Below are 25,976 nucleotides of genomic sequence, written 5' to 3' on the forward strand. Positions count from 1 at the left end.
ACAATAACGAGCCCTCATATTTTTGAGAAATGATCACACAGAGATGTCCAGGGTGGTGTAACATGTATTGATCCCACTCACTTACCTACAATGCCCTGCAAACTTCAAGCATTTCCTAAATGGCTAAAATGATGCACTTTCCTATAATTTCTGTGACGGGAACTTCCAGCGTCTGTGGGTACCTGCACAAAATTCTTAATACCCATTGTTTCCACATTTCTTCTGAGAAGAGCGCTACCCTGCTTGTGTGGCTCAGCCTAGTGCCCGCAACACAAATGGTTCCTAAAAGCATTTTGGGTACACTGGCAGTGGGGTAGCTGTGGATTTTGGGACTTGGCTTAGCCCTTGTAAACCACAAGCGTTGACTACAACCATCATTTTTCTATTCATATCTATGAGGTAAAGTTATGGAATTTGGGGCAAATCACACATTTTGTTTACCAACCAGCATTCCCACACGTCCCCTGATAAAAACGGTACCACAATTGAATGAGTGGGCCTAGCGCCTGCAATAAGTAAGGCCCCAAAACGCAACAAGCACAATCAATTTTTCCCACTCACAATTAATGATTTTTTGCAATGCGGGTAGCTGCGGATTTTGGGCCCAGGATAAGGCACCACCCAGGGACACTTACCAAACCCAGACATTTCTGAAAACTAGACTATGTGGGGGAGTCCAGGGTTTTGTTACTTGTGATGATCTCACAAGGATGTTTTACACAGAAGCAGTTTCAAACCTCAAACTCTGACTAACAACAAACATTTTCTACAAATTTCTGTCAGGGAAAGTTCAGAAATCTATAAGATCCACAAATTTCCTACCACCCAGCATTTCCATATGTCTTCTGATAAAAAATATTAGCCCTTCACGTGGCTGTGCCAAGCGAATGCAACACAATAGGCCCTAAAAAACTATGTGGAGAGATCAATGAGAGAAGTAGCTGTGGTATTTGGGCCCGGTTTTGGCTGTCACCCATAGAAACCTACCCACCACAGACATTTTTGAAAATTAGACACCCAGGGGATTCCACTGTGGTGGACCTTGTTTGGAACTCATAATGTTTTCTTACCCACATTGTCCTGCAAACCTGAAACTTTACCTAAAAGCAAGTTTTCCTTACATTCTGACATGTGGAAACACTGGATGGTAGATATTTTGTGAGTCCTCGCAGAATCTGGAATTTCCTTAATCGAAATGTGATGAAAATATATGCTTTTGCTATAGTTTGAGGTTTGCAAGGGTGACTTGGTAAAAAAACAAAAACCTTAAGAGATCAACCAAATTAATGGCTCCCTGGACACCGCCTAGTGTCTAGTTTTTAGAAAAGTACAGGTTTGGTAGGCATCCCTGGTGCCGCCTGAGTTGGGCCCCAAAATTCACAGCTACCCACATTACATAAAAGTGGGAAAATGTGACTAGCCCAGGTTGTGTTTTCGACCCAATCTATTTGCAAGCCCAAGGCTCACCCACGCAAGTGAGGTACTGTTTTTATTTAGAGACGTGTGGGAATGCTTGATAGAATAACATTTGTGGGTCCCTGGGATGTATTGTAATGTAACCACAGAGTCCATGTTTGGGTTAGCTTCTGCCTATTAACTTCTAGTCCTCTGATGACGTTATTACAAGTTTACTCCTTTGTATTATTGAGAGACCTGGATTCACCTATGGACTAGTTTGTACTTGTACTGTGATTTACTGCATACTAGTATTGTACTGTTTCTATATATGAAAAACTTGATAAATCAATCAAACAAAAAAATGATATTTGTGGGTCCCTGCAGACTCTCGAACTTTTCTTCTGAATATGATGAAAATGTGATTTTTTTGTCAAAGTTGTACGTTTGAAATGGCTTCTGGGTACAAACAAGTCACACCACCCTGTATTCCCCCAGGTGTCTAGTATTAAGAAATTTCGGAGTTTGATAGGTTTCCCTGTGTGATGGCCTAGGCCATATAATCCACATTGCACAAACCAGGCCTCTTTGAAGTGAAAACAGTTTATCTGTTCATGTTGCTTTTTGGACCATATCCTGTCTAGACGCTAGGCCCACCCACACAGGCAGAGTACCATTTTTACAGGCAGATGTGTGGGAACACAGGCTAGTATAACATTGGTTTGTAGCATTTAGAATTCTCTGCATTTAGGGCTTCCAAATGTAAGCCCATTTTCAAGAAAGAAGACTGTTAGAACCAGGATCTCTAGTTGGCCGGGGTATATACCCTAGTCCAAGTAGGGACCACAGCTTCAGACAGGGTAGCCTGGCGCAGAGCAGGAACGTTGCGGGCACAGGTTATTTAACTGATTCCAGGAGGAGTTCCCGAGAAGTCCGAGGTAGCTTGCCCTTCACTCCACACTGTCTCTGGAGCTTAAGGAACATAATGCAAAGGCCCCGGCGGTACCGCTATGGGACCGCAGTTCTTTAAGGCGGAGTGACACCAGCCTTTGGCCTGATCTCAAAAATGCCCCCACACAGTCTCGAGGCGGTCCGCAATCTTTCAGTTACGGCCCCCGCAGTCGGCTGGCAAGAATAGATTGCTCCCGCAAATAGGCTAAGGCAGTCCCCGGCAGTCCGCTTTTAAACAAGGCAGTGCCGCGTTCTCACGGAGTGTTCCCAGTCCCGCCTTCAGAGATGGCCCGCAACTAGGGTAAACAGCCTCCCGCAACCCACTCACTCGCAGCAACCTGAAAAGCTCTGAAGTGTTACCTGCGAGAGCGGTCATGGCACAGGCTCTCCTCAGTCGATCTCCGCTGGCTGCTGCTGGATGAGGAGCGAGGCGGTACCGCCGGCTCCTGGCGCGTCTCCTCTCGTCCTACAGCGCTTCGCCTAGGGAGTCCTGAATGTTAGGCAACCCCTCGGCTCGGCTCCCGCGTCACTCCTGGCAGCAGCGGGCCCGGCCCAGGTTGCGTAGTGCCGCCTCGCGCTTCTTCAGTCCCACCGACACCCAATCACAGCGCGGCGGGTCCCTGACGTCAGAAGACGAAACCTCGCTGGGCTTCTCTTCCCTCCCGGATGGCGGTGGGGATCCTGGGCACTTAACTCTTCACTGCCTTAGCGCTTCACGGCGCAGTTAAATCCGGGGTGGAGGCTGGTGTTATGTTCCAGGATCTGGCACGCCCCTGACGCCATGAGCGTCCAACGTTGAGTCATGTGACTTGCTATAATAAAGAGGGGCCCCGCACGCACGTACGTATTCAGACGCGCAGGCGGAGAGCCAAGAAGTTATTCCCAGTGTCCGTCTCAGTTATTTCTAGGGCCACGTGTCAGGCCTAGTTAGACCTAGATGCCCCGGAGTGTAGGCCCCAAGTCGCTACCCCTAAGGCGGCCATTCCCCTACTACAGAACACAACAATTGGCGACGAGGGTGATTGCCGGATCCTCGCCCGGGGTGCGTGTGTGCCTGCTGTCCCGTGCGGCGGCTGCGAGCCCGTCCTTCGGCTCGTGGTGCTCGTGCCTCACGGCATCACACGCCCCTGCAGGGTGCGCTTGGAGGGAAGACTTTGATCCCTGGGGGATCACAGGTGAGCCGTGCTGCCCAGCGCCATCCTGCAGTGCGCATTGTCACGACTGCCCAAGCTGCGTGATCTCCCGTCGGTGGTTTCTCACCCAGCGCCGCACCTGGCCCTTCGGCACGTGCGTGAAGCGCGCTTCGGTCCGTCTGGCATGACGATCGGGGCGGCGCCCTGCTTCGTCTCACACATCTAGCGGACGAGGCGCCTGCCCATCCCACCGGTGGCCTTGCTCGCCCGTGGTAAGTGCGCCGGTCGCACGCGCCTTCCCAGGCTCCCTGCGGAGCGCTCCACGGTTACGGACCAGCCACTTTCCGGGCGTCGATAGTCCAGTGCACAGCGGAGGCCCACGTCCAGCCCCATCGCACGCCGGCTCAGGCGCAGCCCCGGCCCGTCGAAGGCCTGATCAGGCGCTCCCAGGGCGATGGCCACGATTCCGCCCATCGAACCGTTTGTGGTGGAGGGTGCGCCCTCGACACTCGCCCCAAAATGGAAAGAGTGGGTGGACAGACTCCTAGTATTCTTCGAAGCCACGAAAGTCCACAAGGAACAAAAGCGAGCCATGGTGCTCCACCTAGGTGGCAAGGACATACACTCCATTGCTCCAACACTCACAGAGGCGACCCCCAAAACTCATCACACGTTGATAAACGCCCTAAATGCCCACTTTGAACCCATGGCCAACCAGGACTATGAACGTTTTGTATTCAGACAAGCGCGTCAGCTGCCGGAAGAGTCATTGGACACCTACCACACCAGACTCAAAAAGCTAGCATTGTCCTGTGGGTTCCAAGATGTAACAGAAGAAATCCGTGGTCAAATCATACAGGGTTGCACCTCTGCCAAACTGAGGGAAAGAATACTGGAGGAGTCCGGCAAGCCGCTGGCCGACATCCTAACTCTCGGCCGCACGAAAGAACTTTCCAAAGCCAGGGCAGCGCACATGGAAGCCGCACTGCAAGCAACCGGTAAAGTGGAACCCGTCAACAAGATTCAAGTCCAAACACCACCCAAGTGGCACAAAAAGACAACACACGCACAGGGTGGGGCATCAGGGCATTCATGTGGATATTGCGGAGGCCCGCGTCACCCGGCGCCAGAATGTCCAGCAAGGGGAAAACGCTGCTCGGGATGTGGCAAGATGAACCATTTCAAAAAGGTATGCCGATCGAAAAGATTCCGTAAGCCACGCCAAGCAGTAAACACTGTAACGGAGGGCGAGCAGAGCCACAGTGACATGGACGATGACGAGGAGGAGGAACGATCAGTGCATAAAGTACACATGATCGGCACCGCCGCCCGTCGCACCAGAACGCTCCCTCAATGTTCAATCCGGGTGGCGGAACAGGACATAATGGCGGTAGTGGACACAGGAGCGTCCATAAACCTCATGAGCGCCTCGCTCTACAGAGCCATGGCCACGCCTCCGGCCCTGAGCCCCACTCCCATCACTGTGTTTGCATATGGACAGGACATCCCCCTCAAGATCCGAGGGAAGTTCCAAGCGGCAGTCCGCCATGGGGACAAGACTATCAATGCGAACATCTTTGTGTCAGAAGAGGGACAAGGCATGCTGCTAAGCTGCAGAGCAGCCGAGGACTTAGGTGTGGTAACATTCGCCTTCGGAGTCCACGAGGAATCAATACAACAACTCCTCATGGAGTTCCCTGACATCTTTGAAGGCATTGGACGCTTCAAGGGCCGGGAAATACACCTACATGTTGACCCCACAGTACAGCCGGTGGCCTTGCGACACAGACGCATTGCGTTCCCTCTTTGGCCGTTGGTGGAAGATGAGCTTCGCAAACTGGAAGCGGCTGGCATCATCGTAAAGGTTTCAGGCCCCACCCCCTGGGTGTCGCCCATCGTAGTCACCAGAAAACCGAAACAACCAGGGGCAGTCAGGATCTGCGTGGACATGCGCCTCCCCAATGCGGCCATAAAACGAGAGCGTCACATAACTCCCACCATTGATGACCTCATCGGAGAAATGGCCGGGGCCTGCTGGTTCTCCAAGCTAGACCTACGATCGGGATACCACCAGCTAGTACTAGACAAGGAGTCGCGAAATATAACCACCTTCTCCACCCATATTGGTCTTCGGAGGTACACCCGGCTCAGTTTTGGAGTTTCCAGTGCCGCGGAGGTGTTCCAGAATGTCATTCAGGAATTGATCACCGGCATACCTGGGGTGATAAATGTCAGGGACGACATAATGATACACGCCCGGACCATCACAGAACACAATCACCGACTAACACAAGTGTTTCGCAGGCTAAGAGAAGCGGGACTTACGCTCCATAGAGAAAAGTGTGAATTCCTACGAACAAAGATAGGCTTCTTTGGATACGTCTTTTCGGCAGAAGGAGTCAACCCAGACCCCGACAAGGTAAAAGACATCAAGGACGCACCCCCCCCCCACTACGGTCACCGAGGTCCGGAGTTTCCTTGGCATAGTTAATTACTGCGGGAGGTTCATCAGAGATCTTGCCAACCTCACACTTCCCCTGCGTGACCACACAAAGGACTCCACCCCATGGACCTGGGGACCGGAACAAGAGAAGGCCTTCCAAGACATCAAGGCGTCCCTCTCGAGCAACACGACACTCGCCTTCTTTGATCCCCGAAACTCCACCTTCATCGCGGTAGATGCCGGGCCGGCAGGACTCGGAGCTGTCCTGATGCAAAAGCAAAGGGACGAAATGGACTGGGTACCGGTTGCCTTTGCAAGTAGATCTCTTACAGACACGGAGCAGCGGTACTCCCAAATTGAAAAAGAAGCTATTGCCATCCACTGGGGGTGCCGGCATTTCCATCTATATGTATACGGCAAGCCGTTCACGGTGGTAACTGACCATAAACCGTTAGTGGCCCTGTTCTCGGGAACATCAACCAAGCCGCCGCCTCGCATCGAGAAATGGCTACTCCAACTGCAGGAATACAACTGCAACATCTAATACCAGCCTGGGGCAAGGAATCCGGCGGACTACCTATCACGCCATCCCAGGCCAGCCACCCCGGAAGAAATGGAGGAGGCCGAAGAAACGGAGGCATACGTCAAATGGGTGATCGCGCGGTCATGCCCGCGGCCCCTCTCCATAGACGACATTGCGAATGCCACGGCGCAGGATGCCTGTCTCCAGAGGGCCAAAGAGGCTCTCCGAACAGCGAACTGGCACAGAGCCAAGGAGAGTTGGAAGGTGCTCACACCAGAAGCTCGGAAGATCATGGAGAGCCTGCATCACGTCCGAGAAGAGCTAAGTGAGGACGAAACAGGGTGCCTGCTGAGAGGGCATCGGCTGGTAATACCTGCGGCACTGGCTGACCAGGTGGTACAACTGGCACATGTGGGCCACCAGGGAATGGTCAAAACCAAAGCGCGGCTACGAACAAAAGTGTGGTTCCCCCTAATGGACGACATGGTAGAGAAGGGGGTGAGGTCATGTGCCGCTTGCCAAGTGACAGGAGATGCTCCTAGGGAAGCCCAGATCATAGTGGAACCTCGGCCCCAACGACCATGGGAAAGGGTCAGTATGGACTTTGGCAGCCTCCCGGATGGAAGACACACACTGGTAATGATCGATGACCATTCCAAATACCCAGAAGTAGAGATAATAGCCAGCACCAATGCCGAGAACGTTATCCCCAAAATAGAGAAAATTATTGCCACTCACGGGGCAATGCGCGAACTCCGCACAGACAATGGACCCCCGTTTCAAGGACAAGAGATGGCCTCTTATCTGTCATCCCTCGGCACCCAACATCGACGCATCACCCCCCGCTGGCCTCAAGCCAACGGGGCGGTCGAGCGATTTATGAGAACCCTGAACAAAGTCATTCGCATCGCCCATGACAAAAGCCAGTCAGTGGAGATGGCCATCTTCACATTCCTCCGAAGTTACCGACAAACCCCACACTCAACCACCGGGGTAGCCCCAGCACATGTCCTCATGGGGCGAGTGGTGACTGACTCCATCCCTCACCATCCACAGTGGTCACCGGAGGGGGTGAATGAAGACAGGATTGCGCAGAAAAGAAAGGCCACTTTTGCTCAAATCAGCAAGAAGAGAAGGGCGGTGATGACACAATTCGACAGAGGCGATCTAGTGCTTCTTCGCAACAGGGTAACCAGCGGCAAGTTTAGGCTGAACTATGAAAAAGGACCATGGAGAGTGATTGGCGTAAAAGGCACCCGCATAATAGCAGTCCGGGGACGGGAGACAGTAACAAGAAACGTATCACATTTCAAACACTTCCATCCTGAGCCAACAGTATCCTGTCCCCCACCGTCCGACAATAGAACTGAAACTGCAACCCGTCCTTCACACCAGGAACTAACCCCCAGCCACGAGGTCACACAGAGTAGCAACGCTAGAGCAGCCGAGAGTAATGAGGCGTGTGATGGCTCCGGGGCCCTCGAGGATATGCAGGATCCGGAGGTGGCAGACAGAGAGGCGCTAGCGACGGCACCAGCCACAGAGACAGACATTCCGAGTCAGAGAAGTTCGCAACACAGGCTGAGAAGAAACCCAACACCTTCCTGTCGGCTGCGCGACCATTTCACGTAAGACTGTTCCAAGCAAAAGTTATATGAGTGTGATGTCAGTAATCATGCCCCACAAGGTTGGAACAATATTGGGAGCAGAGTATGCCATTGAAGAGAATCATGACAGACTGTTTGATAATGTTAGTGTCGTCGTTGTTATTGTTTTTTCCTTGTTTTAGGAGGAATGTTATGTTCCAGGATCTGGCACGCCCCTGACGCCATGAGCGTCCAACGTTGAGTCATGTGACTTGCTATAATAAAGAGGGGCCCCGCACGCACGTACGCATTCAGACGCGCAGGCGGAGAGCCAAGAAGTTATTCCCAGTGTCCGTCTCAGTTATTTCTAAGGCCACGTGTCAGGCCTAGTTAGACCTAGATGCCCCGGAGTGTAGGCCCCAAGTCGCTACCCCTAAGGCGGCCATTCCCCTACTACAGAACACAACAGCTGGGACGATCGGGAGACAGTTTTTTAAATATCCTCCACACCCAGGTAGTGGCGGTGAATACCAGAGCGTAGTGCTCCCTCTGCCACAGCGCTCCTACTCTACAGCTTGCCCCGGAGCCCAAGTGGCAGCGGTGATAACTGAATCACAGCGCTCCTGCTTCACAGCCCTATACCATGCCTTAAGGGTTCCTGCCGGCGCCGGAGGTCATCAGGGCTTCAGCGCTATAGTCCCTTCACAGAGCTACACTGTGCAGGCTGATCCTGTGTGGCAGTGGTGATTTAGGGGTGAATCAAATATCCTCATGCACCCAGCGCTGCAGAGGCAGTTTGGACAGCCGGGAAGCTTGATGATCCTTAGAAATCCCCACTAGGCAGGGGGATAGACAGTCCTTATAGTCCTGGTAGCTTTTACAGTCCCTACAGTGAGCAGGGGATTAATTAGCCTCTTGGTGAAGACACTCTGGTGATGGTACTCCTTCAGTCTCCCTGGCAGGGCAGGATCAGCAGGCGGCAGGGCAGGATCAGCAGGCAGTAGGGCAGCTCAGTAGGTAGGGGCAGCAGTTTACTGGAGCAGCCAGCCTCCTTCCAAATGGCAATCCTTCCTGGCGCAGCAGACCTCACTCCTGCAGGGGTTCTTCCAGGTCCAGCAGTGTAACAAAGAAGTGAGGCCAGGATCCTCCCTTATATATCCCACAGTCTAGGGGCTAGAAAGTGGTAGAAGTCTCTGGAAGGGTCTGGGGGCTGGGGCTTCTGGAAGAATCCAGGGAGTTCTGGTATGTACCCTGCCTTCCCTGACCTGGCTGTCACAGTGACGAGAGACAGGGCCGTTAGGGCTACAGTGGGAAGCCCATCACAGCCCATCCAAGGGAAGAAGGTGTGAATCACCACTCCCACCTCCCAACCCAGGCAGCTATCTGTATGCAGAAGGGAGGGGGGAGGCTACAGGTCGCAATCTAAGAGTAGGCAGGGAAAGGTCCACTTTCAAAAAGTGGGATCCGTAGCGTAGTAGTGCCCAAACCCCATATATCCCTGGAAAGGGTTTTCCGCCCAGAGTCCAACAAGACCAAACATGACAGACCTATTAGGTCCCTGTCAGAAATTATCCCATAAGGGGGGTTCCCAATGCTAGCCTATGGAGAGTTCAGCCTTACTTCAGTAGCAGGGGCTTGTGGCAGATATGCCAGCATCACAAGATTTTAGGGGAGAGCACCTGCACCTCAGCACTGTTTAGCAGTGGTGAGGCGCCTAGAGTCCTAGGTCCAACAAAAAGGTACAGTGAAAATGGGAGGTGCAAGGGCAAAAATGTAGGGGAAGACCACCCCAAGGCTGACAGGTCCAACACGTGTCCCCCCCAGCTGAAAGTGGGGAGAACTACCCAACCTCTAGGGAGTTCTCATCACTAAGGTGGAAAACCCTAGAGCAGGGGTCTCCAACTGGTCGATCGACGGTTACCGGTAGCTCGCCGAGACCCTATGAGTAGCTCGCGCTGCGTGGTGCTCAATTTAGTAGCCCTTTAGTGTTATTTGGGCTATTAGGTCGTTTTCAGGGTCCGATGCCGCCCTCCAGCTGCTCAGATTGGCTTGAGCTTAGCTGGGGTGGGGCGGGGCGGGCCGAAGAGGATGACGTTCCTCTACTTCCTATGACGTTATCCACGTCTTGTGACCATCTCTGAGCACCCCCGCCTTTTCTTCACTGGCACCGCGCTGTTGAGTCACGAGTGCTATAGGTGCCAGTGCGGAGCTGCAGCAGGCGTGGCAAGGCAGAGCAACTTGTTTGCAGGTCGCACTAGCAGTAGAACTGCCGGGACCTGCGCCATCTGCCCTTCTCAGTACAGCCTGCCACCTCACATTAATTTCCACAGAGCAGCAGGTAAGCTGTGTTGAGAGGCCTCTCAAGGTTTTAACACGGATTACTTACTTTTTGTGCAGGGATACCTATTTTGAAAACCCGTATTAGCGTTAGGATTCTTAAGTGAAAAAAACCCATTTCAGAATGTTTGTCAGGCCTGGTTTATGTTTCCGAGTCAGACACTGCCCAGTGCTGGCCCCCCAACCCCTCTCAAGTTACTGAATGGCGCCCTTGTGGGTAGGCATCTCTGAGGTATTTCAAAGTGCGCAATCCGATTCTCTGTTCAGCTTTGTATAATGTTGATTTCCGAGGGAAGAAGATTTCTCCGGTGATTTATAGACTGTTTGTGGCATTTAAGTTCTTGATGGCCAAAGCATGGCATATCATTCAGAATCAGGCGGCCTAATTTTGGAATTTGACAGGAATATTTTTGCATTCTGGAGGTTAACGCTTTTCATCTGCTGCAGCTAATATTAAATAATACAAACAAAGCGGTCCCAGATACTGGAGGAATTAGAACAAGATTAAATAATATCTCAACTGAATTCATAAACGGTATCGCAGCATTGTTTTTAATCACAACGTGTACACAATTATTCAATAAAATACTGTTGCTAAAATACATCAATATTAAATCATCGATAATGCCCCTGAAAGAAGGGAGGGGGAAGGGTGGTGATTGGATGGTGAAGGAATTGACTTGCTTAGAGCATAGACAGTCTTTCTTCGCTGCCATCTGGAGTATACGATCACGTGATCGGACCGTAGATCCAGGAAGTAGAGATAAGCAGTCTTTTTTGTGACCCGGTGCTTACACCTGTGGAGTAGACAGACCCCCGTTGAAGCAATTGGCAGATATTCTAAGAAACCCGACCGATTTATGCGGCCGTTTCCGAAATTTAGATAGCAACCACCCTTGAGTTTGGAGCACTCTCAACAGACGCCCACAATAGACACCCGTGAGCAAGACAGACCCCCGTCAAAGCAATTGGACGAGTGTTCCAGAAACCGGACCGACTTTTCCAAAATTAAGACAGTGACCCCCCTTGGAGCGCCCACAACAGACACCTGTGGATCCTTCAAAATCTTTTTCTCAGAGAACCTGGACCCCTTTTGGTGACCATTACTTTAATTGACCTTGGAGCATTGGCCCGTCACATATCAGAGCCCCCGTTAGAACTTCAAGGACTCCCTATTCCCAGAAACTGAACTTATCCCCATCGCAAGGGTATAAGATATTGCCTAAGGATCCCCAGCCTTCTTTACCTTGCGCTAACGACTTTTCATTCCAGGATCCGGACCCAGGTGGCGGATTCCTTATTTACCATATGACGGTACCTTATTTATAAGATTGACTGACCGTTTTTCTTCAAACAAACCCGGCTGCTGCCTAATCTGCTACACTCCATTGCCAATTGATTGCCCCTCTTGTTTCCCCGTCCTGATGAAGACCCTCTAGCAAGGCCCTACTATATGCCTGCATCAATCTGGGTCGAAACGTCGACACTTTCCTCTTTCTCAGCCTCTCTCCTAAATCATCATTTGAGATTTTGTTCCGATGGGCATGAGTTTGTTTGACTAATTTGAGATCTCTGTACTTTAATTTGTATTAATCAATTAGTAGTAATTCTTTCATTGAGGTCTCAGTGACCACTGTTTTGTTATCTACACAATTCCTTCACCATCCAATCACCACCCTTCCCCCTCCCTTCTTTCAGGGGCACTATCGATGATTTAATATTGATGTATTTTAGGAACAGTATTTTATTGAATAATTGTGTACACGTTGTGATTAAAAACAATGCTGTGATACCGTTTATGAATTCAGTTGAGATATTATTTAATCTTGTTCTAATTCCTCCAGTATCTGGGACCGCTTTGTTTGTATTATCATTTTACCCAGGTCCCAGCGACTTTTTGGGTCAACCCGTGTTTTTACAGCGCTAATATTAAAGTTAGGAAATCTGGAACAGTGCTGGCTGCTCGCCCCATATGCATCCGTGTTAGCGAACAGTGAGTGGAGTTTGAAGATTTAGTATTAGTCTTTGTGCTGTTAAACTAAATCAGTGACTCAAGCCACCTTATATTAATTGCCACAGAGCAGCAGGTAATGAAGCCGTGACAAGAGGCCTGTCAGAGGTGTTAACACACATTTATTAGTTTTAGTATTTAGTGCAAGGATACCAATTTAAGTAGATGACTCGTAGCCTTAGGATTCGGGAATGAAAAAAAACAATTTTACAACATTTATGTCAGGCCTGGTTTATGTTTCCGAGTCAGAAAATGTCCAGTGCTGCCCCTCACCCCCTCTCAAGTTGCTGAACAGCGCCCTTGTGGGTAGGCATCTCTGAGTATGGGTCAGGTAAAAGTTGGCCTGCCTTGGCAGTATCATTCATCTTGCTGCTATCGCTGTCAGCCCCCTCGACTAGAGCCCCCGGGGAACTGGTGGTAGTAGTGGTCACACTCTAGAAGGGCACGCAGGGTGTACCAATGAACCCTTCTCTGGCTCAATCTGTGTCACAAATGCTTCCAGCAAGCGCGTTATGAGTGCTGAGGCGGTGGCCACAAATCAACACCTTATCCTGACAATCTTTATTTTTTAAATGTATTTTATCTCTTTTATTGGTTTCCAAATAAGGCAACTGCTGGCATCTTGGCTTCATGAGTTCATAACAGGTGTATTCTTTTGAAAGAACAAGAATAGAACCCGGCCCATAAATGTATGAAATCTCTGTGTTTGCATCCTTCGGTAGGCTTGACTGCAATCAGACCATGGTCGTTAGGCTGCCTTCTTATATATATTTTGCCTGTAGATATGAAAAAATGTTATGCAACACTGGGAGCAGAGAGAGCCAGTCGCTGCCATGCCTGGGTAGTGACCTTAGGGTGGCTTGGAACATTGCCAGCATTGACTCATGGCCCTGGTTGCAGGCCCGGCGGGAACGGAGCACTATTTGAGGAAAGGTTGAGCTATTTCGGGCTTGCAGCATGGATGGGGCACTACTTCCATATGATTGGGTCAGTAGTTTAATTGGATAAATGTACTCGCTACTGCGTGACTGGGCAGTTGTTGGGTTTGCCTTAGGCTCAGGTAAAAGAAGCTACTAAAGGAGGCACTGCTGTTGTCTTTGCTCCACATTCCGGATCTTTTTCATGCTCCAAGAATAACAAATTAACTGTCAGTTTAGCGTGCTTAGCATGGTGGGACTGGCTAGTTTAAATTTAAATAAAAGTATTTGCTGGATTGGACATTACCCCCTTGAGGTGATCTGAAGAGTGTTTGATCCAGTCAAAAACAACATCAAAATTACAGTGACTGTGAGAAATGGCCCCCATTTCTGATCATTATGACAAATGTGCTGTAATATTTTATGGAAGGTAACTGTAAAGAAGCAAAGTGTGATGTACGTCTGTGCATACTTGAGATCTGGCTTGGGTGCAGATTTGCCTTCACATTATTGCCTTGTGGCAGGCAATCACCATACCCTCAATTAGGTTAAAAAAACTCCTGGAAGTCACTCTGATTATCTTTCTTCCCATCAACACCACCAAAGGCTAGAGTAGACTAGGAGGCCATAATTTTCTTCAGTGTCTCTTTGTTAAGCTTTTACGCTCCGGTAATGAAATGTTCAACCTCTTCGAATGACATTTTGCTGCGGTCCCCTTCCTTGCCAGCGTAGGGCTGAAAAGTGGTGATCGGGTATTCCATGTAGCGCTCCATTTCTGAAGGCGGATCTGTACACATCTGTGCAAATTCACACATTGTGAAAGTTCTGGAAAGGGCTGGCTGTTTGTGTCTTAACTGTCTCTGGACTAGGAGCAATGGTCATCAGGCGAGCAGAGAGCTTCTCAGCTTTGTTCAGCCACACAGCCAACCTACAGCTTCCTCTGATGACATCGAGGCAGGTCCAGAGCTATTCCGGGGTCATTTCTCCTCCCCAACACCTCTCCTTTGGTGTCTACAAAGGTGTGCCTACACAAGCATACTCAGTGGTTATGGATGGACTATGGAGTTTATCAGCACAGACCTGAGGGACTCAGGAGGTACTGGCACTTGCTGCAAGACTGTGTGTCACACCAGCTGGGCGAGGCCTCAGTCTGGTAAGGCAAACTTAGCCTTCAACCTTCCTGAAGTTGATAAAAGGGTAACACAGAGTTCTGACATATTAGCACTACGAAGCCACTGTACAGTACCAGGAAGAACTATAAAAACATAATATTTGGGAACTCTTTAGTATTGTGTTCAAACCACAATATGGGCTCTGAAGAAATTACGCTTAACATCAATGAAATGGGGCGCTGGAGGTCTCTCGGAAAAATGTGCGAGTTGCTTGGGGTTTACTAGCTCACGACAATTTTCACTGACCAGAAGTAGCTCTCACTACACAAAAGGTTGGAGACCGCTGACCTAGAGAGACCGTCAACATTGGCGTGGTCTACTCCAGGTCTGTGTTCCACCCTGAAGTCCATCCCCTGTAGGGAAATGGACCACCTCAACAATTTGGGAGTTTCGCCCCTCATTTGCATGAGCCACCTGAAGGCCCGGTGGTCAGTCTGAATCAGGAAGTGGGAGCCAAACAAGTATGGCTTCAGCTTCTTCACAGCCCAGACCACCGCAAAGGCTTCTTTCTCTATAGCACTCCACCGCTGTTCCCGGGGGAGTAGCCTCATGGAGATGAAAGCCACTGGTTGGTCCCGGTCCCCCTCATTGAGTTGCGAAAGTACTGCCCCTATGCCATGCTTTGAGGCATCTGTTTGGACAATGAACTCTTTGGAGAAGTCAGGGGCCCAGAGCCCAGGAGCTGTGCATATGGCCTGCTTTAGAGAGTCAAAGGCTTTTTGGCAAGCCTCTGTCCAAAGCACTTTTCTAGGGTGTTTCTCAGAGGTTACCTCAGTCAAGAGGGCCATAATAGTGCCATAACCCTTGACAAATCTGCGGTACTATCCTGTGAGGCCCAGGAATGCCCTGACCTCAGTCTGTGTTTTGGGGGGCTCCCAGGCCAGGATGGTTTCTATCTTGGCCTGGAGGGGCTGCACCTTGCCCCCGCCCACCAAGTGTCCTAGGTAGACTACCGACCCCTGCCCTATCTGGCATTTGCTGGCGTTGATGGTCAGGACTGCCTGCTGCAGGGCCTGAAGCACTTCCTGGAGGTGACCCAGATGGTCCTCCCAGCTTCTACCGAAGACAGCAATGTCGTCCAGGTAAGCAGCAGAGAAGGCCTCTAAACCGGAGAGGACCTGGTTCACCAGCCGCTGGAAGGAGGCAGGAGCGTGTGTCAGTCCAAAGGGCATCACTCTAAACTGGTAGTGGTCCTCTGGGGTGGAAAAGGCGGCCCTCTCCTTGGCTCCATCCGTTAGGGCGATCTGCCAGTACCCTGACGTGAGGTCAAAGTACTCAGGTTTCGGGCAGCACCCAGTTGGTCAATGAGCTCATCCGCCCTAGGGATAAGATGATCATCAGTCTTGGTCACAGAGTTCAGTCCTCTGTAATTCACACAGAACCTAAGTTCTGGCGTGGTACCCGGTGGGGCAGCTTTTGGTACCAGAACCACAGGACTGGACCAAGGGCTGTTGGAGGGCTCTATCACCCCCAACTCCAGCATCTTAGTGACTTCACTCTGGATACTGGCCTTCACCTTATCTGACAGCCTGTAAGACTTGGACTTGACAGGGAGGCTGTCTCCTGTGTCCACATCATAGGAACACAGGTGGGTAATCCCAGAGATAAGGGAAAACACTGAGGAGAACTGCCCCAGGACCTGGCGGCAGTCCCTCTTTTGCTCAGGAGTCAAGGATGGAGAGATGACCACTTCCTCCACCGATCCATCCTTCTCTTTGGAAGCAAAGAGGCCCGGGAGAGGTTCGCTTTCCTCTTCCTCTGCCCCATCAGTCACCATCAGTAAGGTGAGCTCAGACCTCTCATGGTGGGGTTTGAGGCGGTTGGCATGCAGTACCCTGTGGGGCTGCCTGGGGGTCTTAAGGTTCACCAGGTAAGTAGCCTTACCCTTCTTCAATATCTCATAAGGGCCTGTCCAGTGGTCCTGGAGGGCACTGAGCTCTCCAGGCTCCATGACCCACATCTTCTGTCCAGGTTCTAGCTCCACAGGGTGAGAATTCTGGTCGTAACATTCCTTCATCACTGCCTGGCTGGCCTCTAATTTGTCAGAAGCTTGCTTCCACAACTTAGCCATTTGGCTGCGGAAGGCCAGCATGTAGCTCACTATATGTTGGGGAAGCCTTCTTGGAGTCTTTTCCCACCCATCCTTCACTAAACTGAGAGGTCCCCTAACAGGGTGACCGTACAAAAGCTCAAAGAGGCTGAAGCCCACCACCTTCTTCGGTACCTCCCTGTAGGAAAACAGCAGACAGGGCAAAATGATATCCCACTTTTTCCTCAGGCAGACTTCTGATCATGCCCTTTAGGGTCTTGTTAGATCTCTCCACAAGACCAATGGTCTGTGGGTGGTAAGGAGTGGAGAACTTATAAGTAACCCCACACTCCTTCCACATGGCTTGCATGTAGGCAGACATAAAATTGGTGCCCCTGTCGGACACCACCTCTTTGGGGAAACCCACTCTGGTAAAAATCTCCATCAGGGCCTGGGCCACTGCAGCTACAGTGATGGTTCTCAGAGGAATAGCCTCTGGGTACCGGGTTGCGTGGTCCACCAGAACCAGGATAAACCTGTGACCAGAAGAAGTCGGTGGATCCATGGGCCCAACAATGTTGATGCCCACCTTTGCAAAGGGGGTGCTAATAACAGGTAGTGGTTCTAGGGGAGCCTTCAGCTTAGCCTCTGTTTTCCCACTAGCTTGGCAGGTCAGACAGGTCCTGCAGAATGTATCTGAAGAGATCCCCATCTGTGGCCAATAAAAATGTGGAACAAGCCTAGCAAAGGTCTTGTCTTGGCCCAAGTGTCCTGCCAAAGGGATCTCATGCGCCAAATCCAAAAGAAAAGCCCTGTAGCACTGGGGGACCACTAAGGCCCTTTATGACCCGTTCACAGGAGCCTTGGGCTCACTGTAAAGGAGCCCATCCTGCAAGTAAATATGATACTTCGCGGAGGCATTGCCTGCTGCTGTAGAAAATTAGAAATATTGATGTACATAAGCAACGTTCATTTCCCTTTTCCCACTCCTCTCCCTGCGCGTACCATGAATACCGTAAAGCATTAACTACATCCTACTGCCAGCAAAGGCCTGTACCCATGTATACATGACAGCCATTTTAGGCACCCTGGCCCTTTTGCCCGCCTAAGATTAGAATCACCGGCTCCCCTTCTGCGTGTATTCGAAATCTCTCTCCCTCACATGCATAAACCATGAAACCCTCTCCCTTTTACGCGACCCTGCCCTGAAAGGCAGCCCCTTTTGCTCGACCCACGCAAACCCCCCATTCCCTCTTGAAGAGGCATCCTTCGCCTTAGCGGACATAGCCCTCCCCAGCTGCACCCGACTGCCCCCGCTCTCTCATGTACGGGCCATAAGATCTATCTCTCTCTCTCTCTGTGTGTGACTCTGTCCCTGTGTCCACCCTGGCTCCCCCTCCCTTCTCCTCACACAGGCAAGTCATAAACCTTCTTTTGCAAGACCCTGTCCTTGAGAGTCGCGGCCGCGCCTGACCAACACCTCCTTCCCTTCCATGAATGCCCCTCTGTTGACAAGCCTTCCCTCTGCGCCTGATTGTCCATGCGGCATGAATACCACTCCTTTGATGACCCCTTCCCCCTAGTCCAGCTGACCACACATGTCCGAGGCCATCGCCTGAGCCAGGAGATACCATTTACTGCCCTTATTGTATGAAGTCACTCCTCTTCAAAGGATCCTCTATTGGTCTTAGCCACCCCACCCCTTGGGCTATGATCAGGCGTACACATCCTACGAAACACTCAGCTGCGTGATTGCCCTCCCCTCTTATCAGCAGGTCAAGGGTTCCCATTGTGAATGTATGTGGGGTAGGATCACCACGAGGATTATAGGGATGTCTTTCTTTTGCGTCATACTGACCTGATTGTATTATCAAGTGTTTTGTAGGATATAAAAGCAAGAGTCTCAGCTCACTCGTCAGAGCACCTCCCGAAAGACACTGTGTTTCGTGTCCGAAATGACATGCTCTCCTCATGAGAAATAAACTCTGCTCTTGATTCCTGCTTCCAGCGCCCGTCTCTTTATTTTGGTAACTGATCAACATGGGAGCTAAGAGGCGGTTTGCGCCAGCGGCCTGGGCATCGATAGGATTATGGGCTCGTTTTCTACACTGCTTGGGCTTCGGCTTGTCGCCTCATGCCCTCAAGGGTAGGGCACTCCTTCTGTGCCCGGCAAAGCTTCTCCCTGGTGGACCCTCCTTCCACCTGCCACTCCGCAGAGGTAGGTAGGTCCTCAAAGGAAGCAACATGCCCCTCCGTGGACTCCGGTGCGACCTCCTCAGGTGCCACATCCATCTCATGGGGTGACCGCCCGGGATGGATTTCTCTGGCTCCTCTCTTTTTAGCAGCTGGCTGGGCCATTGTTCCAGGCTCCAGCCCTGGTTGACTCCCTTTCCGGGCAGCCATGGACTGTGTGGTAGCACTGATGCACTCTGGTAACCCCACATCTCCACATGCGCTTTGAGCTCTACCTCCTTCCAGGCAGTGTGCTCAAGGTCATTCCCTAACAGACGGTCCACTGGCATGGCAGGGCTCACAGCAACTCTTAAAAGGCCTGAAACCCCTCCCCACTCAAATGGAACCTGTGCTACAGGATAGTGACCCTCTCTGTTGTCAGCCATCACAACTGGATGGAATGTGACGGGAATTATTTGCTCTGGGGACACGAGCGGACTCCTTTCCATAGTCATGCTGGGACCTCTGCCTGTGTCCTTCAGGGCATCCACCCCCTGATCATTGAGGGTGACCTACTGCCTATACTTAGTAGTATTGGAGGGCACGTGGACCTTAGGAACCATCTCACTGTCTCCCAGAGACACTAGGACAAGCCCTGCCCCCTCACTCCCATTATCTAGGGACAGCTCCTCCCCAAGTACTACACTAGCCACCCCGGGGTTTTTACCTACAGTGGGCTGTGGTACTCTCCTGCGACACTTGGGATCACTCTTGTAGCGTCCAATTTCACCACACTCATAGCACCGGACAATTCTGGGCTGCTGACCTTTGTCAGGATAAGTGGGCTTCTGGTGGCCAGATTGGGGCTGGGACCCAGACCCTTTCCCTTGTGAATTGTTTTGGGGGCCTTTGGAGAACTCTTTCTTTTTATCTCCCCCTCTTTCTTCTGGTGGGAACCCTGACCACCGCTTTGGGAGTCCCCCCCGCAGAACCCTTGTTGGACACCATGGTACTAACCCAGGTGTCCGCCTCCTTCGCAAGCTTCCTAGGATTGGTCAACTTGCGGTCAACCAGGTGTTGGCGCAGCTCTGGAAAATATTTCTCTAGAAGGTGCTCTCTTAAGAACAAGTCATACAACCCTTCATAGTCATGCACATTGCTGCCCCGCACCCAGCTCTCCAAAGCTTTACTAGCGTAGTCCAGGAAATCTACCCAGTTGTGTGTGGGAAGTTTGTGGCTATTCCTAAACCTCTGCCTATACCTCTAAGGAGTAAGACCGGACCTTTTAAGCAATGCTTCCTTCATTACAGAATAGTTAGTCTGGTCTTCCTTTTCTAGGCAAAGGAGTGTGTCCCTAACTTCTGGAGGTATGTACTTATACAAACCACCCCCCGTAACTCTCTGGGACCACATGGGCTCTTAGGGACACCTCATAGGCCACTAACCACTTGTCAATATTATCCCCATCTTAAAACTGGCCATCACATCTTTAGGCATAAAGAACTTGGACTCACGTGAAGCTTCAGTTGGTACGCTGCCACCATTCTTGTTGCTGTTGATCCCTACTTGTAGGGCTCAAATTTCCAATTCCTTCAGGTTGAGCTCATGGGCAAGTTTCCTCTCCTCCATGGCCCACCTTTCTTTCTCACGCTCCCTTTCCAACTTGGCGGGTTCCAATTCTCCTCTCTCCTGTCCTCCAATTCCTCTGAGGACAGGGTCCTTACTGACACACTAATGCCTGCCCTGGAAGGTACCCTTGTACCTGGTAACAAATTGCCATTTTTCACCAAGGGCAGTAGGTCAAGTTCTCCTGCGGCACCGTGCTCCGATCCCTGTCCTTCCCCTTCAACTTCTGGGTGGGCCGTGACCCATGCCCTCAAAGCTTTCTGAAGCTCTGCCTTCTTGGCGCTTCGCTTGAAGGGCACCCTTTTCTCCTCGCAGAATTCTTTGAGCTGCACCATCGTGTAAGCTTCCAGGTTGGCCAGCTCAAATTCCATCTTGCAGGTAGGACCTCAGACGCTCGTAGAGAAAACCAATGGGACTTGGCAAATAGGACTTTGCAAAAGAGCAGCCAGTCAGGGAGAATTGTAAAATAAAAATTGCCAATTGGAGAGGATAGACATAAATTCAGTGATGTCAGGTGTAGGGTTGTGGTGTACACTGAGTCCCTGTGTGGTGTTACACAAGTCCTAATCCCACCGCTTGATCGCCAATGTTAGAACCGGGTTCTCTAGTTGGCCGGGGTATGTACCCTAGTCCAAGTAGGGACCACCGCTTCCGACAGGGTAGCCTGGCGCAGAGCAGGAAGGCTAAACTTCCGGGCACATGTTATTTGACTGATTCCAGGAGGAGTGCCCGAGCTGGCCAAGGTAGCCCGCCCTTCACTCCACACTGTCTCTGGAGCTTTGGGGAAAACAATGCAAAGGCCCCGGTGGTCCCGCTATGGGCCCGCTGTTCTTTAAGGCGGAGTCACACCAGCCTTTGGCCCGATCTCAAAAAGGCCCCCACACAGTCTTGAGCCGGCCAGCAATCTCTCAATTACGGCCCCCGCAGTCGCCTGGCAAGAATAGAGTGCTCCCGCAAATAGGTTAAGGTAGTCCCCGGCTGTCCGCTTTTAAACAAGGTAGTGCCGCGTTCTCACGGAGTGTTCCCAGTCCCGCCTTCAGAGATGGCCCGCAACTGAGGGTAAACAGCCTCCCGCAACCCGCTCACTCGCAGCAACCTGAAAAGCCCTGAAGTGTTACCTGCGAGAGTGGTCGCGGTCGCGGCACCAGCTCTCCTCACTCGATCTCCGCTGGCTGCTGCTGGATGAGGAGCGAGGTGGCCCCGCCCGCTCTTGGCACTTCTCCGCTCCTGCTACAGCGCTTTGCCCAAGGAGTCCCGAATGTTAGGCGACCCCTAGGCTCGGCTCCTGTGTCACTCCCGGCAGCAGCCTCACGCTTCTTCGGTCCCAGCACGGCTCTCAGGGGGGCGCTCCTGTTGCTGGGGCAACCCCCGCGCCGTCACCCAATCACAGCGCGGATGTCAGAAGGGGAATCCTGGCTGGGCTTCTCTCGCCTCCCGGGCGGCGGTGGTGATCCCGGGCACTAAACTCTTCACTGCCTTAGCGCTTCACGGCGCAGTTAGGACCCGGGCGGCGGCTGGGACGATCGGGAGGCAGTTTTTAAAATATCCTCTAAACACAGGTAGTGGCGGTGAATACCAGAGGGCAGCACTCCCTCTGCCACAGCGCTCGCACTCTACAGCTTGCCACAGAGCCCAAGTGGCGGCGGTGATAACTGAATCACAGCGCTCCTGCTTCACTGCTCTATACCATGCCTTAGGGGTTCCTGCAGGCGCCGGAGGTCATCAGGGCTTCTGCGCTTCAGTCCATTCACAGCGCTAAATGTGCAGGCAGATCCCGGGTGGCGGTGGTGATTTAGGGGTGAATCAAAGATCCTCACGCACCCAGCGCTGCAGAGGCAGTTTGGACAGCCGGGAAGCTTGATGATCCTAAGGAATCCCCACTAGGCAGGGGGATAGACAGTCCTGGTAGCTTTTACAGTCCCCACAGTGAGCAGGGGATTAATTAGCCTCTTGGTGGAGACACTCTGGTAATGGCACTCCTTCAGTCTCCCTGGCAGGGCAGGATCAGCAGGCGGCAGGGCAGGATCAGCAGGCAGTAGGGCAGCTCAGTAGGTAGGGGCAGCAGTTCCTTGGGGCAGTCAGCCTCCTTCCAAATGGCAATCCTTTCTGGCGCAGCAGTCCTCACTCCTGCAGGGGTTCTTCCAGGTCCAGCTGTGTAACAAAGAAGTGAGGCCAGGACCCTTCCATATATATCCCACAATCTAGGGGCTAGAAAGTGGTGGAAGTCTCTGGAAGGGTCTGGGGGCAGGGGCTTCTGGAAGAATCCAGGGAGTTATGGTATGTTCTCTGCCTTCCCTGACGTGGCTGTCACCGTGACGAGAGACAGGGCTGTTAAGGGTACAGTGGCCAGCTCATCACAGCCCATCCAAGGGAAGATGGTGTGAATCACCCCTCCCACCTCCCAACCCAGGCAGCTATCAGTATGCAGAGGGAAGGGGGGGGGGGGGGCTACAGTGCTCAATCTTAGTGTAGACTTTCTAAAAGTGGGATCCCTATCGGAGTAGTGCCCAAACCCCATATATCATTGGAAAGGGTTCCCTGCCCCGAGTCCAACAAGACCAAACATGACAGACTTATTAGGTCCCTGTCAATATGATCCCATAAGGGGGTTCCCAATGCTAGCCCATGGAGAGTTAAGCCTTACTGCAGTAGCAGGGGCTTGTGGCAGATATGCCAGCATCACGAGATTTTAGGGGTGAGCACCTGCACCTCAGCACTATTTAGCAGTGCTGAGGCACCCAGAGTCCTAGGTCCAACAAAAAGGTACAGTGAAAATGGGAGGTGCAAGGGCAAAAAGGTAAGGGAAGACCACCCCAAGGCTGACAGGTCCAACAAAGATATCTTGCAAAATACTTTCTAAATCATATTATAGTATTGGTACCCACAAATTCAAAGGTGTACAAATAACCACTGTTCCTAAAACTCAGTATCTTGTGTACATTTCAGGAATCCAAAGGTTTTCTTCATACCCATTTTTCACTTTTATCATATGATTTGCTGTATACTCGGTACACAATGAAATATTCTTGAAAGGTGCAGCTTAGTTGTTTGCACTAGGTAGTGTATATTTCTGGAGAATCTTCAAAATCTATATATCATGCGACCAGAAGGATCTATCAGATGTTGTGGTACATTGATTTGTAAATCAGCCACAATAAAATGAAGTTAGAGATGAAAACGTCCCAAATGGCTGTTTTTTCCTACTCGTTTTGATTGATTTATTATTTCAACAGAGAGATCTACACATATGACTTGTTGAATTCAGAATGTTGTCTATATTTCAGAAATGTATAGCTTTTCGGGATCACCAATGGGTTTCACGCCTGTTTTCCCAATAAACTGCAAATAGGTTGAAACCACAAAAAGTAGGAAAAATGGGCTACCTCTTACACAAGTGCCAAAACCGTTTTTTTATACAGCTCTGCTTGTTCCTGAAAGCTGGGAAGATGGTCATAGTAGCACAGGAAACCTTTAGTTGATGCCAATATGAGGAAGAGGAACAAAAACCATACATTTTCGTGCAGAGCCTATTTTTCACAGTATAAAAACCCCCCACTATATTTTGGATATTTTCTCGGTTTTCTTTGGGGAAATCCATAATCCCTGGGCATATTTAGAATTACCAGGATCTTTTATCAAAGGATGCAAATTTGGTGTCAATGTTCTATAAGAAGAAAAAAAGTTAGACATGAGCGTAAAGTAGTCCAAAAAGAAAAAAAGGGGTGGAAAAGTCTCAGCAGTTAAGGAGTTAATCTGACTAAACCCCACCCAGTAATTATTCCCCATTTTCCCATTACTACCCCCTGTTCCTGCCATTTAATACTAAAACCTATATTTACTTGTGTGGAGAGCTCTGTCACAGGGAGAGATCTCTGTAGAGAAAAGAGAAGGTGACGCAGGCATGTGGAATGCATTTTGGAGTATGTATAGAATACGATTTTATGTACACCTAAATGGCTTTTGTAAATAGGCCACCTGAGCTCTCGTGTACTCATGTAACTCTGAGGCTGCTACACGGTGCGGAGTGAAAGGGTATGCAATAATCATGTGGGCTACCGTGCGAAACAAAGAGGGGGACAAGAAGTCATTGATCCAAATGTGAAGTCAGTGATGTCCAAAGGCAGATAAGAACGCTTTTTAAGGAAGCACTTATTGAAGGAAGTGTAATGAGCTTTATGTTTTATATGGGCCATCAAAAGCCTCGATAACAAAGCAGACTGATCAGAACTGGGGCTAGTGAGGGGAAAGTACAGACACCTACCCGTGCTTTCTTATGAGCTACAACTGAAGATGCAGATCAGCGGCTAGTCGTGCAGCAACTGGATGTAGTCATGCTGGTGAAATACCCGATGAATACTCTTACTTAAAACCTTATTTCACCTCAAACTACGCTACTAATTCAAAGATTCCAGAGCTGAAAAGAAGGGACTGTTGTGACATAGGTATATCAAATGACTGGCTGCAAAATTCTGAATCCGTAGCATCTGTTCTGGCAGGTAGGCCTAGGTGGAGGCCTTGCGATGAAATTTGTTGAGGTCATAGCTTCTATGATTAAGTGCTCCATTTGGTGAAATGTTTTTTCTTTTAGGGTCTATGGTGGAAAGGAGTGTTCTAGTAAATGGCCTATAGGATATGCCTATGAGGAGCACCACATACACCATGAAAAGAAATCTAAAACTGTATTACATTTATTTGACCAGTGGTTTTGGAAGAGTTTTACATTCTATCTCATTGCCTCAGAGATCTTTGGGGAGGGAAATCATTCATTGTTGTAAGTTACATACACAGATACCTTGTGGGGAGGGGCCTGTACATTAACTAGTGAGGAAGGACTCTGCTGATGTATTCTCTCATTATAATATGATCCACAAAGGTAACAAAGCCTTGAATAACAACTGTGCAGTAAAGCTTGATGGCCACAGCAGGGTCAGACCTGGGCATCCGACCAGGAAGGATTGTGGTACCCGTTATGAAATGACTTGATTAATAAAACACAAGGATGAAGAGGTTGACATTAAAGTTCTCATTAAGTTGAGGTATTACAGAAATGGAAAACAAGGCCAAGAATATTTTTAGGAGGACTGAACCTTTAAATAAACCTTTAAAAGAATAAATGTATAATGGGATTCTTCTTGAGAGATCTTCATGAAACACTTACCAAATGCCTTGGCAATGGCAATGCTCTCCACCAAACCCATGAGGGGCACCACGGCCAGCCCTGCTCCTATGTCCTAGGAGAGAAAGCAATGTGTCAATAAAGTTTCCGAATGATGATTTCATGCCATCTCCAGGTTCCTCCCCAGGTTCCTCCCCTACCCTTCCCCGTCTCAGTTTCTGAGCACACCATACCGAACTGTCTGCCCCACCCTTCAGCAAGGGTTATCTAACCATATTCTCTGTATTCTGGCCCACTGCTGACATTCACGTTTCCCTCACCTGTACCATTTGTGTGAATGGGATGGTGCCGTTGGAAGTCTCCTCAGAGAATGGAGGCAGCTGAAGACTTGGGAGGCCCCGGGCCGTCCTCCCAGTTAAGATAAAGGGCTGGTATCCCATCACTTCGAAGGAATATGCTACCAGGCCTGCCACAATAACCACCAGGGCATTACGGGCTGAGAAAACACAAACATGCCAGAGTGACAACAGGTGGTACTTATGAAAACAAATGACACACTTACCAG

General features: G+C 50.5%; 1 protein-coding gene and 1 pseudogene across 3 annotated transcripts in view; both read right to left on the bottom strand.

The window, feature by feature from the left end:
- SLC26A11 (solute carrier family 26 member 11) overlaps nt 1–25,976 on the bottom strand; it is a 300,059-nt gene that overhangs the window by 151,888 nt on the left and 122,195 nt on the right. For all 3 annotated transcript variants that reach the window (XM_086931048.1, XM_086931049.1, XM_086931050.1), the window contains 2 exons: nt 25,732–25,907; nt 25,454–25,526 (listed from right to left, as the gene is read on the bottom strand). In XM_086931048.1, coding sequence (XP_086787174.1) covers nt 25,454–25,526; nt 25,732–25,907 — 249 coding nt within the window. The remainder of the gene's footprint in view (nt 1–25,453; nt 25,527–25,731; nt 25,908–25,976) is intronic.
- On the bottom strand, nt 13,799–14,093 carry LOC147702426 (protein S100-A11-like; annotated as a pseudogene).

Source organism: Lissotriton vulgaris, chromosome 7, assembly GCF_964263255.1.
Source record: "Lissotriton vulgaris chromosome 7, aLisVul1.2, whole genome shotgun sequence".
Taxonomy (NCBI): domain Eukaryota; kingdom Metazoa; phylum Chordata; class Amphibia; order Caudata; family Salamandridae; genus Lissotriton; species Lissotriton vulgaris.